The sequence below is a fragment of the Terrapene carolina genome, unplaced genomic scaffold, assembly GCF_002925995.2.
Source record: "Terrapene carolina triunguis isolate 2854851 unplaced genomic scaffold, T_m_triunguis-2.0 Scaffold68, whole genome shotgun sequence".
Classification (NCBI taxonomy): Eukaryota; Metazoa; Chordata; order Testudines; family Emydidae; genus Terrapene; species Terrapene triunguis.
The window spans coordinates 67299778-67319328 of NW_020664419.1; the positions used below are offsets into that span (position 1 = coordinate 67299778).

The 19551-nt window shown below is 40.6% G+C and overlaps 1 protein-coding gene across 1 annotated transcript in view; it reads right to left on the reverse strand.

Annotated features, from left to right (window-relative positions):
* PPFIA2 (PTPRF interacting protein alpha 2) overlaps positions 1-19551 on the reverse strand; it is a 624013-nt gene that overhangs the window by 47725 nt on the left and 556737 nt on the right. Inside the window, exon 23 of the mRNA XM_026648822.1 lies at positions 17408-17501. Coding sequence (XP_026504607.1) covers positions 17408-17501 — 94 coding nt within the window. The remainder of the gene's footprint in view (positions 1-17407; positions 17502-19551) is intronic.

A 19551-nucleotide genomic window follows, 5' to 3' on the forward strand; every position in this document is an offset into this window, starting at 1 on the left:
CACAAATATGGCAAATCTCACTAGGAAACAGACCTTCCACTAATTTATTTAAAAAGATACATGCCCCTGTAACAAATAAATGTGTTAGTCTCTAAGGTGCCACAAGTACTCCTGTTCTTTATGCCCCTGTGTGGATTTTTAAACCGAGATAATAGCAGTTATAATTAAATTGGCATCTGTTACTTATTAGAAACCTCTTAGCACAACAGACCGACAATAAATGTTAGAGCCAGAAGGTCTGACAACACAACACATGTTGGATACTATTCACAAACAAATGCAAGTTGTCCCAGCTTTCATCATTCAGAACCTTTTGTGCAATGGAATGTTATGTATATTTTGATTAGTGTTTTTTCACACAAACGCATTTAGATACAAACAATGTGGATTTAGCCACTAAGCAAATTACCACAGAAGAATCTCCAGCCGCACACACAGAAAATACACAGCAAAGGGTGAACCAGGATTTGCTTTCTTGCCTATTACATCAAAAAAACAAAACAAAAAAAACCCCAACCCAAAATAAAATGGTCTAAGTTGTGTTTTCTGAAACATTACAGGAAATGTCAGCATCACTTAGGGCTGGATTCTGCTATCCTTACTCATGCTGAGTAGTATGTAACTCTGTGACTAGTCTGATTGGTGTGAGACGAGTTGTCATAGTGATTTAAGCAGCTTTGCATTCTATGTAAGGTGTTATTCCATGTAAGGATAGCAGCATCTGGCCCCTTACTGAGGTTATGGAATTTTACTTCCAGTTCATAATGAGACTATATATAAGAGCATGCTGAGTTATGTATGGTTGTAAAACAGCTATGATTCTCAAAAAAACATGGACAGAGAAATATCACTAAAAGGATTGTGCACCAATCACACCATACATTTGAGCTTATTTTCCTGTTGACACAAGCGTGTAAAGTTACACAGACTCAAAGGCGAGCTAATAAAAATAGTTTCTGGATGAATGACATTGCCCACTAGCCAATAACCCTGCTAAACATGGAGAAAACCCAGGATCAAACCACGTGCTACCAACATAATTTCTAAAGGTGTCTATTGCAGAGCCAAGATGCCACCATTGGTAATATAATTTCCCCAGCATACCATCTGTATCTTATGATTGTCATTCATTAAAGAAAGAGAGAACCCATGTCCCATGTGTGACGTTACACTCCATAATGTTTTATGGAAATATGTTTATGAGTGTGAATATGATGTAACTGGAATATGCTTTATGCAAAAGGTCTTTTTAAAGGTATCATTACAAAGCTTATGACCTACTGAATATGTTCATCCTATTTGTATGCATGTACCATCCTTGTATCTGAAGCTAGAAATATGAAGTATAACTCTGAGGTCGTATTGTAACTATGCAAAGCGTGGGCCATTAATGGTGGTTTAGAATCTTGATGGCTCCCATTGACTAGGACAATTGGTTGTAAATGATTTATTTACCTGCAACCCTTCCTGTGTTCCTGTGAACCAGTCCAGGAAGAATGGAGGCTGGGGTCTCATAGGACATGTGAACATGTCACCTGATACTGGAATCCATCTTAAATCTGGTACTTTTCCATTTAGAAGAAGGGGTGGGACCCAGAGAGACAAAAGATTCCCGCCTTGTGCCAAAGCTGTAAAAGGGGGTGGAATAGGACAAAGGGCGCTGCCAGTTATGAGAAAACCTCTAGTTTCCACCTAAGATGTCTGCTGAAACTAACAAGAACTGTACCAGGGGAAAGGATTGGACCCAGACTAGGAAGGAGTTTAGTCTGTGAAAAAAGCTTATTGGAACATCTCTGAGGATGAGATTTTACCTGTAATCAGTTTCTTAATGTATTAGGCTTAGACTTGCGTGTTTTTGCTTGGTGACTTACTTTGTTCTGTCTGTTATTAATTGAAACCACTTAAATCCTACTTTTTATTCTTAATAAAATTACTTTGGTTTATTATTGAACCCAGAGTAAGGGCTTGTCTACACTACCGCGGTAGTTCGACGGCTGGCAATCGAACTTCCGGGTTCGATTTATCGCGTCTGGTGTGGACGCGATAATTCGAACCAGGAAGTGCTCGCCGTCGACTGCGGTACTCCACGTCAGCGAGAGGAGTACCGCGGAGTCGACGGGGGAGCCTGCCTGCCGTGTGTGGACCGCGTCTGAACCGCGGTAAATTCGAACTAAGGTATGTCGACTTCAGCTACGTTATTCACGTAGCTGAAGTTGCGTACCTTAGATCGAATTGGGGTGTTAGTGTAGACCAGGCCTAAGTGATTAATACCTGGGGGAGCAAACAGCTGTGCATATCTCTCTATCAGTGTTATAGAGGGCAAACAATTTATGAGTTTAGCCTGTATAAGCTTTGTACAGGGTAAAACGAATTTATTTGGGGTTTGGATCCCATTGGGAGCTGGGTGTCTGGGTGCTGGAGTCAGGTAACCTGCAGAACTGTTTTCACTTAAAGCCTGCAGCTTTGGGGGCGTGGACCAGACCTGGGTCTGTGTTGCAGCAGGCTAGCGTGTCTGGCTCAACAAGGTAGGGTTCTGGAAGTCCCAAGATGGCAGGGAAAACGGGCTCAGAGGTAATCTCAGCACATCAGGTGACAGTCCCAAGGGGGTCCCTGTGACCGAACCCGTCACAACAAGCCTGAATAACATCTACACAATCTTACAATACTGCATTTCAAAAAAACCTTACACAGGTCAAAAGAAAGGTGTGCTGTAAAACTGCTTGGAAAATATAACTGAAGAAAAGGTTGGCCTGATAAACTCGTGCTCTGATTGAGCATGGGCAGCTGGAGATGAGATCCAGACAAAACACACAGTAGTTGGTAGGGGGGAAGAGGCCAAGAAATAAAGTTTTTGTTTCAAGTGTGTGTGTGTGTGTGTGTGTGTGTGTGTGTGGTGAAGAGAGAGAATGGGCAAGAGAAGGAGAAAAATGGGAAGAAAGTGGGAGTAAATGACAAAAGGGTGAGGTACGGACAGTTTTGGGGCAAGAGGACAGACAGATAGGGAGGCTGAAGAAAGTGGGTAAAAGAAATAGAGAAATAAATACATATTTGTACAATTCCTAAATTAATGGACCCACCATTAGACTTGAAAGTAGAGTTATGAAGTGTAACATTTGGGAGAAGATTCTCTGCATTGCTCTACTCTGTGGGGACTGACCTTAAAGCTCTAGCTGGAGATAACCCTACTGTGGTGGAGATCCCAGCATCCAAAAGGCAGCATAGTGCATTCCCTATGATAGTGGAGGCTAGATGAGTGTCAGGCTGCTCTAACCTGCCCCCTGAGCCAGACAGAGAATAAGGGAAGATAAATTGGCTTCCTCATGGCATCCCACTCTACAGAAACTCCGGGTCCTTAAATTTTAGCTCTCTAATTTTCCTAAGAAAACTTTTTATCCCCATTTTAATGAAGGAAGACAAGGACCTTCCTTGATCATATTTCAGCTTGTTGGGAATAATATCTAATACTTCTTTTTTTGGAGGGAGGGGAGTTTCCTGCTATCTTTCGTCTCTTTCTCCCTTATTCCCATAGGCTCCCATCCTATGAAGGGACTGACATGGCAGGACCTTTGTGTCTGTATGGTGTCCCGTTGATGGCAAAATCAGGATTTAAGGCACAGTTGGATCCACGAGTACACACTTACATCCATGAGGGTCCTTCCGCTGAAGTCACTGGGATGCTGAATGAGTGCTTGCCCTACGAGCATAGATCAGATTGCAGGGTTGAGGCCTTGTTTTGCTTTTCTTACTTGTGTCTAGCTCAGAAATTGCTGTTAGTTGAGGTAAGCCTCCTTATACTGTATAGGGAGAAAGGATTCAAACATTTGGCAAGAGGGATCTCTGTCTCCCTCTGTTTATTTTTCACAAACCCTGTATTCAAAAGGAAACAGTTTTCCATAAGTAGGAAGAATGAAATTATGTACTGCTTTCATTGAAATTTGAAAGAAATATAGAACCCGACTGCCCTCCCCTCCCACTGCGCTCTGAGTGGACTTAGCTGCGGCGGGCAGATCCTGGGTGCTTCGCTGCTGAGGGGGAGTGACTCTGGCAGGCACTAGAGTGCTGGGACCGGTACACAGTTGGGGGGGGGGCAATAACCCTGCATGCCCCTCTCCCTAGTCTCTGCATGAGGCTGGCCCCACCAATACCCACTGCACCCATTTTTCTGCCACCCACTTCTTTGCGCCCTGGGCGGCTGCTCCGCTCATCCTGCCCTGGTTACAGCTCTGCACTCTGGGTACATCTACACTGCAATTAAAAAATCCACGGCCGTCCTGTCCCAGCTGACTCAGGCTCACGGGCTCAGGCTAAGGGGCCGTTTAATTGTGATGTAGACATTCAGGCTAAGATTGGAGCCCAAGCTGTAGGACCCTGTGAGGTGGGAGAGGTCCCAGAGCTTGGGCTGCAGCCCACCCTGAACTTCTACATTGCAATTAAACAGACTCTTAGCCCAAGCCCCATGATCCTGAATCAGCTGGCTTAGGCCAGCTGTGGGGTTTTAATTGTAGTGCAGACATTCTCTCTGACACATTTCCAAGACCTGAAGAGGAGCTCTGTGTAAGTTTGAAAGCTTGTCCCTGTAACCAACAAAAGTTGGTCCGACAAAAAATATTACCTCACCCACCTTCTCTCTTTAATATCATTATATTTGTAAGTGTACAGTATTTTAATGAAAGCAATTACTATTTTGGGTACAGGAAAGAGAAGGTCCCCCCAATATCTAATTTAGCATCACATATTAATAATATTAAGGGGAAATATTGGTAGAGGCTTTACTGACTGTTTCAGAAAGATACTTCAATAAATGGAGGGAAAATATGTTTTGAAATAGAATTAACTTGAAAGAAAAAAACAGTTCTTATTTACATAAAACAAAAATTAGGCCCTGATCCTGCAAGGAGAACAGTATAGGTTCATGAATGCAATGCCTCACTGACTTCAACAAGGCACTTTGTGGTTCTCCTAACCCAGGGGTGGGCAAACTATGGCCCGTGGGCCGCATCCGGCCCATCAACTGTTTTAATCTGGCCCTCAAGTTCCCACTGGGGAGCGGGGTCTGGGGCTTGCCCTGCTCTGGCGCGCCAGCCGAGGAGCAGAGTCAGGGGCCATTCCGTGCGGCTCCCAGAAACAGCGCCATATCTCCCCTCTGGCTCCTATGCATAGGGACAGTCAGGGGGCTCTGCTCCACATGCTGCCCCTGCCCCAAACGCCGCCCTGCGGCTCCCATTGTCCAGGAACCACAGCCAATGGAAGCTGCAGGGGCGGCGCCTGAGGACGGGGTAGCACGCAGCAGAGCCGCCTGGCCGCACCTCCGCATAGGAGCCAGAGTGGGGACATGCTGCTGCTTCCGGGAGCCACTTGAGGTAAGCATGGCCTGGAGCCTGCACCCCAAGCCACCCCCCCACGTCCCAACTCCCTGCCTCAGCTCTGATCCCCCCTGCTGCCCTCCAAACCCCTCATCCCTAGCCTGGAGCACCCTCCTGCACCCCAAACCCCTCGTCCCCAGCCCCACCCCAGAGCCTGCACCCCCAGCTGGAGCCCTCACCCCCCTGTGCCCTAACCCTCTGCCCCAGCCCTGATCTCCCTCCTGCCCTCTGAACCCCTTCACCCCAGCCCAGAGCATCCTCCTAAACCTCAAACCCCTCATCCCCACCCCATCCCAGAGCCCACACCCCCCAAGACCGCACCCCAGCCCGGAGCCCTCTCCCACACCCTGAACTCCTCATTTCTGACCCCACCCTTAGTCCACACCCCCAGCCAGAACCCTCCCCCCTCCCCACACCCCAACCCCAATTTCGTGAGCATTCATGGCCCATCGTACAATTTCCATACCCAGATGTGGCCCTCTGGGCAAAAAGTTTGCTCACCCCTGTCCTAGCCCGACTGGGGCCACAGAATGCACTTTTTTTATGGCAACAAGAGGTATTGAATGCATCTTTTGTTTGCAAAAAGGGAAAAAAAGGCTTGGGAGCTCTTACATCAAATGATTCGTCATGAGTGCAGATACAAAGGAAAGAAATTAAATGAAGGACAATTAAAAATAATAAGGCATGAAATAAAAATTATTCTTAAGGACTAATATACAACAAAGTATGCACACTTACAGGATAATAGGTTTTTATAAATGTTACAAATATGAGAACATTTAGATGGCGGGCAATTACAAAGAGCTTAATTAATGCAATTTTGATTAATTTTAAAAAATGCATGTAATTAACAACATCATTAGGAAAAGCACTTTTATGCTGCAGTGGGCAAAGAGAGTTTTTCTACTTAAGAATGTACTAAACCAAATTCTGCTCTCAGTCACACGTATAAAACCCCACTGAAGTTGCAGGAGTTGTATATGTGTATAGCTGAGAGCATCAGATCATCTAGTCCAGGGGTTGGCAACCTCTGGCACGCGGCTCACCAGGGTAAGAACCCTGGCGGGCCGGGCCAGTTTGTTTACCTGCCGCGTCCGCAGGTTTGGCCGATTGCAGCTCCCACTGGCCATGGTTCACCGCTCCAGGCCAATGGGGGCGGCAGGAAGTGGTGTGGGCCGAGGGATGTGCTGGCTGCTGCTTCCCGCAGCCCCCATTGGCCTGGAGCGGCGAACCGTAGCCAGTGGGAGCCGCGATCGGCCGAACCTGCGGACGCGGAAGGTAAACAAACTGGCCTGGCCCTGAGCTGCGTGCCAGAAGTTGCCGACCCCTGATCTAGTCTGACCTCTTGTATATCACAGGCAATTCATTTTCACCCAGTTACCTCTGTTTTGAGCCCAATGCCTTGTGGTTGATTAAAGCATAACTTCCAGAAAGGCATCTAGTCTTCATTTGAAGACCTCAAGAAAAGGAGAATTTACCACTTCTGTTGGTAGTTTGTTCCGATGGTAGTTAGTCACCATCTCTGTTAACATTTTTTGCCTTAATTCTAATTTGAATTAATCTGGTTTCAGTTTCTAGCTATTTGCTCTTGTTATGCCTTTCTCCACTAGATTAAAGAGACCTTTAGTACCCAGTATTTTCTCCTCGCCACGGTACTTATACACTGTAATCAACTCATTTCTCAATCTTCTTTTTGAGCTCCTTAAGGCATTTTCTCTAGCCCTGAAATCATGTCTGTGTTTCTTTTCTACATCTTCTCCCAATTTTTCAAGAAATTAAACTAGAGAAAAATCAGCAAAAGGAAAGAAAACGAATTTAGCACTATTAGAAATGTAACTAGGCAACAATCCTTTTTGCTCTATACAAAGAAAAATGAAACTAAATAACAAAAGTCTCCCTTTTATTTAACATAGGAATTGTTCTTTCTTGATATGTGCATTCCTGTAATAAATTATGATTAGTTGTGACTAGACTCAGCCAAGCTGCAGTACTTCTGGATTAAAGGCTAAAAAATTGTTAGTGAAATAATGAAGATTTATGAACAGATATAGGTATCTGGTATAGCAAACACAGAGTTTCTATGAATATAGGGAGTTTTGTAGAGTGGACCAGTCAGTCCTTGATCTTGCAACGACTTATGTATATGTGTAAACATGTGCATAAGTCTCTGCATGATCAAGGCTTTTTTTTTTTTGCTATCTGCGTTAAAAGCAAAAACTTGCATTTTGCAAATACAAAGCCTAATTGTGGTTTGTGTAATTAACCAGAATAAGGGTTCCAAAAACATATCCACGGTATGGAATATTTTCTATATCTATTCTCCTTGGTAAATATGAACTTTAATGTTCAAGCCTATTTTGGGGGCATGGAGTATAGACTGAAGGTTTAGATTACTGTTTAAAAAATAATTTAAAAAAATCAGAAAGAGAATATTGTCATTCAGATTGAAGCCAACCAAAAGCAGAGGAAAAGTTAAAGCTGTCAGCTCTGACCTTGACTCACCCTAGTGTTCCTATTAGACTAAGGACTAGGACAGTACAACAAAATTTAGTAAGGGTGAACTGATTGTTATGAGGACACCTCTGCCTGTAGGTAATATTGTGGCTTCTATTCTAAGACTGATATTGACAGATGCATCACAGAGTACAAGCAATATGTCATCTTCAGAGTTGGAACTTATCAATGTGCTCTGTGGAAGAGGTAGTTGATTTATACAGACAACTTTGGTAATGTGGGGAATAATTCAGCCAGAGGATCTGCTGAAGGAGTACCAGATGAGACTGTTTGAGGCTATGATAGCAGTGCATATGAGGTGACATCCACCTCAGTATGGGAGATCACTCTACTTAAACCATGCCTTATGCTAGCCCTCTCCACAGGGGCAAATTAAATGACCCTCTCTGTAATAGAGAGTGCACAGATAAGTTGGAAGCATGGAGTTGCAAGTCAGTGTAGGTGGAGGAACTTTTTAAACATAATAACTTTTTATTTTTATAGCTAATTATACATTTAAACAAGAATTTTAATACTATTTTATATTTGACAGGTTTTCTATTTTAAAATATAAATTTCCAAAGTTAAGTCTCTAATTAATGTTTGTAAGTAATTTTATGCACATAATGTGCCACTATGTAGATAATGGTTGACTGCTTACATGTTTACCAGTTCGTGCATGAAAATAGATAGTTATTTGTTTTTTGTAATGCCGTATTGTGGAAATGTAAATAAAGTGACTACATTTGAAATTTGACCCTAGATGACTGTAGTATTAATTCGATATAACTGTCATTACTGAAACCTGGTGGCAGAGCCGTCCCTTGAGTCCGGCGAATCAGGGCGACCGCCCCAGGCTCTGCACTTTGGGGGGTCCCGCATGCAGGAGTGGGCAAGCTGGATGAGGCGGCGAACAGGGAGGTGGGCAGGCAGGCGGGGAGGAAGAGCCCCCCTACCAGAACCTCCCGCGCCCTCCCAGCACCTACCGCCTGCCACGGAACAGATGTTTCGCAGCGTCAGGAGGTGCTGGGGGGAGGGAGAGGAGCAAGGGTGCAGCATGCTTGGGGGAGGGGGTGGAACTGGGCGGGGAAGAGGCAGGGCGGGAAAAGGCAGGGTGGGGGTGGGGCCTTGGGGGAAGGGGTGGAGTGGGGGCAGGGCCTGGGCGGAGCCAGGGGGGAGCATCCCCCCACAGCAGATAGGCACCGAGTTTCTAATGTCCCAGGCCCCGCACCCACCTAGGGATGGCCCTGTCTGGTGGGATAATTTGTGTGATTGCAATGCTAAAATCTGTTTATAATCTTTTACGAAAGATTGCTAAAAAGGGTATGTTTGCGGGGAGGAGGGGAGAAAGGGGGTACTCTCTACATTAAAGACACCACAACCTGTTCTAGAGTTGTTGATAACTCAGAAGTGCAGGATCTTGAATGCATATGGATCAATGTACTAACAAACAATGCCCAGGAAGTGGTACCATGTGGGGTGGTCTGTTACAGATCACCAAATCAAACCAGAAGAAAATGAGTTACTTCTTAAGCACCTGTCTGCAATGTGTAGAAAGAAAAAGTTGTGTTATCATGGGGGACTTCAGTTTGGAAGACATATGCCTGAAGTCTCATGCAGCCAGTAGTTAAACAAACAAAATGAAAGATAATATTGTTGGAGAATCAGAGGTGATACTGATTCTCATATGTGTTTACTTATATCTTGTTAGATGTTATCCATGTGAACAGAAAGTTTCTGTCTATTACTATAGCTATTGATTCAGAGATCAAAAAGAAATATTAACATTTAGATGAAATGTGAGTGAAATAATGTCATTGTCTGTATGTCTCTTTAAAGTTTGTGGTAAGCTATATATGAACTACTTAATGTATAAATTACCTTATGTTAATCCATGTAGTTAATTACCGATGATGTTTGGGAAACACAAGGTTACATCAAAGACCTATTGTTCAGTCAAGGACTCTGTGCTGCCCAGGAACTATATAAAAAACTCTTGGGACCTGATCCTTTTAATCTCAGATCTGCTTGATGCTTTATGCAGGGGAAGCTTGAGTCATAAGACTGAGATCTCCACCAGGCTCTCCCTGGATATGAACACTGGACTATAACCAATGGACTATTTCTGAAAAAACTATTTGCAACTACAAAGCTCACCATCTCTACTATGAAACTAATCTCAGAACTGTACTCATGTCTGTATGTATACTAATCTTTTTAACCAATATTCTCTCTTTTCTTTTAAAATAAATTTTAGTTTAGTTAATAAGAATTGGCTGTAAGTGTGTATTTGGGTAAGATCTGAAATATTCATTAACATGGCAGGTAATATATCCGATCCCTTGGAATTGATAGAACTTTCTTATATGATGAATAACATTTTCAGTAATTTTCATCATATTTGACTTGGGTGTCTGGGTGGAAGCCCAGAGCTGGGTTGCTAAAGGGAACTGTGTTTTGTCTTCTGGGTAACCAGAGAGGTATTATAGAAGCTGTTTTATGCTGGCTTGGTAAATCTAAGTATTGGGGATTGTCTGCCCCATTCTTTGCAGTTTGCCCTAATTGTCACAAATTGAATAGCAGATCTCAAAAAAGTAATCATTAATGGAGAATCATCTAGTAAGGTTCCACAGGGACCAAAACTGCTATTCCTCATTTTCATTCATGATCTAGAAGTAAATATAAAATCACTGCTAATAAAATGTGCAGATGACACAAACATTGGTGGAATGTTAAATAATGATACAGATCGACTGAATCACTTTGTAAGCTGAACCCATTCAAACAAAACACATTTTAATAAGCTAAGTGCAAAGTTATACATTTAGGAACAATGTTTGCAGGCCATATCTATAGAATGGGGGACTATATCCTGGAAAGCAGTGGCTCTGAAAAGGATGAACAAGCAATTGAACATGAGCACCAGTGCAATGCTGTGACAAAAAGGGAAGATGTGATCTTGGGATGTATAACAAGTGGTCAGTAGGAGTCGGGAGGTGATTTTACCTCTGTATATGACATTGGTGAGACAAATACTGGAATACTATGTACAGTTCTGGCATCCACATTTTAGAAAGGATGTTGAAAAATTGGAGAGGATGCAGAAAAGAGCCACAAAAATGATTCAATGGCTTGAGAAAATGCCTACCAGTAAAAGACTTAAATTGCTTCATCTGTTTAGTTTATAACAAAAAACAAAAACAAACAAGGTTGAGAGGTGACTGGATAACAGTGTGCCTTCACAGAGAAAATATACCAGGTACTAAGGAGCTCTTTAATCTAGCAGAAAAAGGCATAATAAGATCCAGTGGCTAAAACCTAAGGCAGATAAATTCAAATTAGAAATTAATCACACATTTTTACTAGTGAGGGTGACTAACCATTGCAACAAACTATCTAATGAAGTTGTGGATTCTCCTTTTCTTGATGCCTTCAAATCAAGACTGGATGCCGTTCTGGAAAGATATGCTTTAGCCAAACACAAGTTTTTTGACTCAGTACAGGGTCACTGGGTGAATTGTAATGGCCAGTGATAAACAGGATGTCAGACTAGATGATTTAATGTACCCTTCTGGCATTAAATGCTATGAAAGGATGTGTCAGCTAGTGGGACACTCATGTCTGCAGAATTATATTGCTAGATATGTTCTTTAAGGACTGCAACACATTGGCTACACCCTCCTTCAACAGCTTAGGCTGCAAGTAAGCAGGCTGGGAAGAAGAGGGAAGCCTGAGAAAAATAAGTGTTGGCAAGTTTTGTGTGTGATAAGCCAAGGTGGGTTATCAGGACTAGTTTATATTGATAGCAAATAATGCAATTATCTAGGCCACATTTCAGCATTGTTTATCTTCTCTATACCATATATCAGACAAAATGTAAGAATGCACATTCTTAACAAAACCAGTGATATGCCTGAGATACATCAATGATATTTTCATCCTCTGGAGTCTGGACAGAAGATCTAAACTCCCCCACAGATTTCCATCACAATTTCAATAACCACCACCCATTCATCAAACTCCCTACAGAATACCCAACACCAGCATCAACTTCATGGATACCACAGTTAGCTTAAAAATGGAACCCTACAAACAACTATATATGAGAAACCCACCAGTCACCAAACTTACCTCCACAGATCCAGTGACCATCCCAGAAACACCAAAAAATCTGTTATCTACAACTCACATACCACAGAATTTGCTCTGAAGAGAAAGTCCTGGATACACACCTAAACACACTTAAAATGCCTTCACTAAAGAAGGACACTCCACCAGAGAAGTAGATCCCATCATGGAAAGGGCCATCCAAATACTTGGGAGAACCTGCTTCAGTACAGAGGGGAAAAAATCCCTGACCCCTAGTTGTCACCTGCCACCCCATGATGGAATCCATGCGAGGTACATCAAACAATTACAGCCCATATTTGATGGGGATGACATCCTGAAAGAAATTTTTCCTGAACCCCCTCTTCTGACCTTCAAACAAGCCTCAACAAGCTCCCCATAGACCAGGACACGCCAACTCAAAGCAGCACCAGGCCCTGCCAGAACAACAGATGCAAAATCTGCAGACAAATCTCCACTGCTATGATGATCAATACCCTCACAACATACTTTTTAAGATTTATGGGTCCTACACATGCTTATCACAACATTTGGTGTATCCATTGCAACAAATGCCCCAGTAACAACTATGCATGTGAAACCAGATAATCTTGAATGAATTCACAGAGAAAAATGATAAAAAACAAAAACACTGTATCACCTGTGGGGGAAACTCTTTTCATAAAGCAATCACTCTATAGCTGATCTTTCAATAGTTGTCCTCAAAAGGAAACCTACACAACATCTTCAAAAGGCAAACCTGGAAACTTAAATTCATAACTCTGTTTGACACCAAAAAACCATGGACTTAACAGGGACACTGCTTTTATGGCTCATTACAACAATCTGTAACACACCACCCTGCCTGCTGACCTTAATTGCCCACTTCAAATCTTTTATGCATAACAATCTAACCCCCAATTTGCCCACTTCATTTCAAGTGCCAGCCTCTAACCTGTGTTACTCTTTCTGCTTAACAATCTGTCCCAACTTATATTTAGCTCAAATGCTCTGCTTCCTTCCCCAAACCTAAAGAAGAGGATGATTTGGTTATGCGTAACTCGAAAGCTTGTACATTCTGCCAACAGAAGTTGGTCCAATAAGAGACATTACCTCACCTATCTTGTCTCTCTCGTATCCTGGGACCAACATGGCTACAATAATACCACTGCAAACAAATCTTAACAAATGTAAGAATAAACCTATTTCTCTATTCTTAACCAAGTTTCTTTTAGATAATAATAGTTTGCCGTTCTATAGTACCTTTCATCACAAGTTCTTAAAGCTCTCTACAGAAATTTATTAACCCTTCTAACAGATCTTTAAGGTTATAATTAGGTGTAAGAGGTAGATTTGCAAAAACTGCTCAGTAAATCCCTCGTAGAATAAGAATAAACTCAGAAGAGTCCTGAAATTCACTTCTATGCTCTGAACACTAAACCACATTTAAGTTACAAATAATACAACTCTAAAATACTTAAATTAATGTATCTTATTACATCATGTGTCTTTTGTGGTCAGGCTTCACCGAAAACATACATAACTTTATGAATGTGTAGATGATTCATCTAACTAATGGCTGTATTATTGAATCAATTTTAGCACCATGATAGGATTAAATTAACAAATTCTAAAGAGCTAGTTTCCTGTGTCTTTGAAGTCCTAGGATAAGGATTCATAGCTAATGACTAACTGTAACAACCAAATTCCTAGGATGAAAATTGGCTCTTTAGGGAGGTCTACAAAAGTCTTGCCTATCACTGAGTAAGGTTCTTCATTTCACTTTAATGGTGTGTAAGTAGTTAATTCAAATACATAGAAATATATAATGCCAAATAGCATCCTCTAAGCAGGAAGTAGGCAAACTTTGAAGTGCAATAATATGTTGATTACACTATAACAACAAGAGTGGGATTTGATATGCAGAAGTGTAGTACTCTCTCAGGAAACTTAGAGTAAAAGATATTGTTCAACAATTTATTTTGCATATGTAAATAGTCAGGGCTAGAGAGCTAAAATAGCATAATGTAAATTTAATTAGAAATATAATCCAGAATGTAAAATTTTTAAGAGTTCTAAGTTTAAGGCATTTTTCCCCTGAGAGAGTGTTCCTCTGAGTCCCCCTGGAAATATTGTGGCTTAAGTTTAAATAATTTACAAATAATTATTGTCATTATCTCAAAGCTAACTCATATTGTAACAAATCTGTGGTCACACTTTGGCTACTCGTAACTTTGCTGCAACATCAAGGAGAAAACATATTGTCCCACTCTAAAACCACAGTATCCTGCCACCTGAGTTGAAGAAGCAGTGTCTGAGCTGCAAGCAATATAATGGTAGGGCTTCAGAATGAGCAGATGTGATGTTATCCAGTAGAAGGTGGTGGTCTATATTCTTCTTCATTAAAGTCACCTGTTCATTAAATCATAGTATTCCCATAATTACCATACAGGACTGGGAGATCACATAGCAAGTTTGTGGCAAAGACAGCATAGAATCCAGATCTCCTACCTCCGAGTCCTGTATGGTAATTACTAGACAATGCTTCTTTGCCCTTTTCTCATATCTGTCCTTCCAACTAAGGGGCAGGAATCACTACAAAGATCTGTAAGCTGCTTCTTCCCCTTCAGGGTCTGAACTTGCTTTCTTTGCAGTGTTCACAGGCCCTGATCAACAGAAGCAAGGAGTCAAGCAAAAGGATTGATCTCAAACTTAGTTGCTGTGCCACTAGAAAACAAGACAGTTTAATAAAGTTAAACTCTCTCACTTACCTTTTATAAAGATACCACATTGTTTATAGATAAGGTCCTGTCAGTACAGTATATTTCTACTATCATTAATGTGAGACACTAAATATCTCTCTCACTTATATTACCAAAATCGGTATTCATCTCTCAGCTAAGAAAACCTCTCTCCATTTATGCAAGGAGGGAGACATGCATTGTTAAATGGGGGCAAGAAAGGTGTCTGACATACTGAGACAAACCGTTCTGCTTAAAGCTTTAAAAAATGAAGTATTGGACTGTTTTAACTTCTAATACACTCAAGGTCTCAGTCACATTAAATGCCTTTATCTTTCTAAAGCAGATCTGATAACACGTGAATTCTGTACCATCCATTTCACAGGTCCCTATCCCAGTAATGTCCAGAATTCAATAAATACCTGTGAACTACATTCTTAATTTTTCTGTATTAGTCTTAGACATACAATTATATATTGAATGAATTAAGGACCTCAGTAAATGGACCAACCCAAAGCATGTCCAAACTTGTCTATGCAAGTAACCTAGAGGAATTCTGAACAGTACTTTTAACAGTTCAGAAACCAAAATCTACAAAGATTGACCACTCTTAAAGGTCTAAAGTGATGGAACAAAGGCCTTCAGGAGACAGATATATAAACATATGATTAAGGGTAAGTACGTATAATTGCCACTTTTACATTCTAATATCTTGGACTATCTGGAAAAATATGCACCTGAAATACTAGCCCAAGATTATATTCTAAGTGGATGAGTCATAATCACAAAGAAAAGATTCCTAAATGAGACCACGTCGGGGGATGATTTGGTTATGTCTACTCCACAAGGAGCCAAGGACAGACACAGGAGAAGAGAAAACTTTGAAAAGCTGACAGCACGAGAAAGTCTGGCTGTAGGAGATTAGACTAAGAGGTCTGGGCATAGATTATCCTGTATATTCTCCAATGTATCCAAATCCAAGACTTTTCTAGGTATTGCATTTGTGTGATGCAATTAATGTGTAAATCTGCATTTTCTGTGTTATCCATTGTATATAGATTAAAACTTTTACATTCTGTTAATAAATACTAACCTAACAGAATAAGAGAAGTGACATATTTTGAAATATTTTTGTGGGAACTGTGGTAGCCTTTAAAATCTCAACATTTGCCACTTCAACCAATACTGGTTGCGTATTGTGGAATCTTCTATTCTCAGTATTGGAAGATAGATGAGTAGCATGGTGAATGCTGAATTCCTAATGGCACCCAATATGGTCTGTTCCCAGTGGTGGCTTCAACAACTCTTAAGAAGCTTTGCAGAATTAAGGATAAGCAATTGATATTTTTACAATATAATTCCATAAAAAGTGTTTAATTTCCATAAAATATATAACGGAATGGCGATTGATAATTGATTTAGAGATAAAAATTCCAGATGCAGAGGAAAGATTGATCTGTTGTAGTATTCTTAAGAACAGTATCCTGAGTTTGGTGACCAAAGTCTCTTCTCTGTTGGGAGAGGATGCTGAAGGAATGCTTCTTTACCCTTATTCACAGATTCTAAAATTAGGACCAGTTTAAGTTGAACACTCATATTTGTACATTAACGATAATGATTGCATGTACCATAACCGCATGTGGTACAAAGTAAGTGGTTAAAACACACACTATACATAAAACTACTCAGAAAGGCTGGAAAAAATCCCTGGAATTTCCTCATCACAAGGGCAGAATACTATGCAAAGTATCCATCAAACCATGTAAAAGATCAGCAGAAGACTGAGATACATGAGCATACTGTAAATATGAAAGATAAAAAGAGTCTTAGGAAGTAAAATGTTGACACTCAAACAGTAATTAAAGAACAGGAATGAGCTTGTTTTAAAAAAACGTTTACAGCGTGTGATTTTTAAGAAGTGTCCTTTTTCTCCTCAGATGTTCTCTAATAACACTGGAATTATGAGACTGAATAGATTTTTTGGGGGGTGGGGGGAGCAATGCCATTTTTTTTTTTTTTTTTTTTTCAAATGAGCCTACCTACTTTCTTGCAGCTGTTATGACTCAGAGTGTATCAGTTTTACAACTAGTGCAGCGGCGGAAAGCATTTAATTATTCTATAATTTATGTGAACAAAAAGCTAGGTTGTCATTTTCTGACAGACATAAGAGAAAGCAAAGTTACTAATGTCTATGGGGAATCATTGTCTTTTATAATAGATTGAAATAATTATATGCTCAATGGATAATGCAAACAGTCTTGCATCCTCTTTTTCTTTTGGATAATCCAGGCAAAAAGAGTCGGTAAGATATTTCTTTCATTGCATGTGTAGTTTTAAAAACCACAATTAGCACAGGACATAGTAATTAAACTGTAAAGTCAAACTAAAAAAATGTTCCTTTCTTTTAAACTCATGTTTTTTTTGTGAATGATAAAGTATTCTACCTTTATAAAGTGTACTTTATTACCACATTACTTTAGTGTTAGTGTACTTTATTACCACATATTTCCGTTATTTTATGTGGAGCTTTTAAAAACAATAACCCTGGGAAAACTCACATATACATGATGGTCAACTGCTACAGTGTCAGACAAATACAGTCATTTGTTTGGTCATGCTTTCAATTGTGTGCATACCTAGGACAACACACAAAATCAAAATATGAACAAGGTATGATGAAAATAAAATGAACAAGCAACCTACTTTTTCTTTAGTCTTCGGTCTTTTTCTGCTTGAGTTCCCAGTTTGCCTAATCCCAGAGAGTCCTGTGCTGCAGCCTCTGTTTCCATAAAACCTCCTGTGTTGAAACAGTAAGCAAAAAGGAACATATTTCCTCATAGTTCTTTTCTGATTATTCCACTCCTCAACCCAACCCAATTTTTATTTTACTTATTTATTTTTCTCTTTTTAAGTCTACTGCTTGTTGAGAATACCTACTATCTATTTATAACCACAGAATTAAGGAACAAATCTGATCAAACCTTGACAAAGGCTTTATATATCCTTCTCACTACCTGGAAAGGTCTGAGTAATGTTTTTAACTTCCAAACACCTGTCTGTGAGGGAAATACTATTATTCCCATTTCACAGATGGGGGACCGAGGCAAAGGGAGACTAAGGGTATGTCAGTACTTCAAGCTGAAGGTGTAGTTAAGAACATAAGAGCTGCCAGACTGGGTCAAACCATGATCCATCTTGCCTGGTATCCCTGTCTCTGAAGTGGCCTGCACCAGAGCTTCAGGAGGAATGTACATAACACGGCAGTTATGGAATGATCCAGTCCTGTCTTCCTCTCCCAGCTTCTGTAGTTAGAAGTTTAGGGGCACCCTGATCCTGGTGTTGCATCCCTGACCATCTTGGCTAATAGTCATTGAAGAACCTATCCTCCTTGAACTTATCCAGTTTATTTTTCTGTATATATATATATATATATATATATAGGGCCATCACAACATCCCATGGCAATGAATTCAATAGGTTAGTTGTGTGAAAAAGTACTTCCTCCTGTTTGCATTGAACCTGCGGCCTATTAATTTGATTGGGTAATCCCCAATTTTTATATTATGTGAAAGGGTAAATAACTCTTCTCTATTCACTTTTTCTACACCATTCATGATTTTATAGACCTCTATCATATCCCCGCTAAGTCATCTCTTTTCTAAGATGAACAGCCCTAATCTTTTTAGTCTCTCTTCATATCTGGAATCCGTTCCACACCCTTGATCATCCTTGTTGCCCTTCTCTGAACCTTTTCCATTTCTACTATGTCCTTTTTGAGATGGGCCAACCAGAACTGGACCCAGTACTCAAGGCATTGGTCCATGTATTTATATAGTGACATTATGATATTTTCTGTCTTATTTTCTATCCCTTTCCTAGTAGTTCATAAAACACTGTTAGGTTTTTTGACAACTGGTGGACATTGAGCAGAAGTTTTCAGAGAACTAGCAAGGTGACTTCAAGATCTCTTAGAATGCAATTTAGAACCAATCATTATATATGTATGGTTGGGATTATTTTTTCCAATGTCCATTACTTTGCACTTATCAATGTTGAATTTCATTTGCCATTTTGTTGCTCAGCCACCCAATTTTGTGAGATCCCCCTGTAACTCCTCACAGTGTGCTTTGTTTTTAACTATCTTGAATAATTTTGCATTGTCTGGATGCAGTGGGATTGTATGAGGTGCATTGAAAAATACTATTTCTTTTCTTTTGTTTATCTTTTTTACAGTGCGAATATTTGTAATCAAAGTAATGTAAAGTGAGGACTGAACACTTGGTAGTCTATGTTGTAATTGAAATCAATATATTTGAAAATATAGAAAAACATCCAAAAATATTTATAATAAATTTAAATTGGTATTCGATTATTGTTTAACGATGCGATTAAAACTGCGATTAATCACAATGTTTACAATTTAGTTAATTTGTTTTGCGTTAATCGCATGCATTAACTGCAATTGACAGATAGATAGACAGACCGACCTGTCTGTCTGTCTATCTATCTGGTGTCAAACCATATTACAAACTGAGGGCTAGATTGTGACTCTATGCTCTGCCCTGAAAAAGTGAAGTATGTTGTTGTGGTATTCCAAGAGCACGTGAGGAGGGATATTGTGACAGCTTATTTTCCCTGCTGCTCGGGGAAGAGAGTGAACAGCAGTTTAAAGTGCCCAACCTGCTGGCTCTGCTCACTTCTCACTTGCATGTGGGGGAGGTGGATGTAGGAGCTCTGTGGAGCCTGCTTCCCGTCCCATGCTACTGCCCATGATGTAGGTAACTGGGGTAAAGTAGGAAGAGGACACCTTACATCTCCTTACTCTATAGCAGTGGTTCTCAACCTTT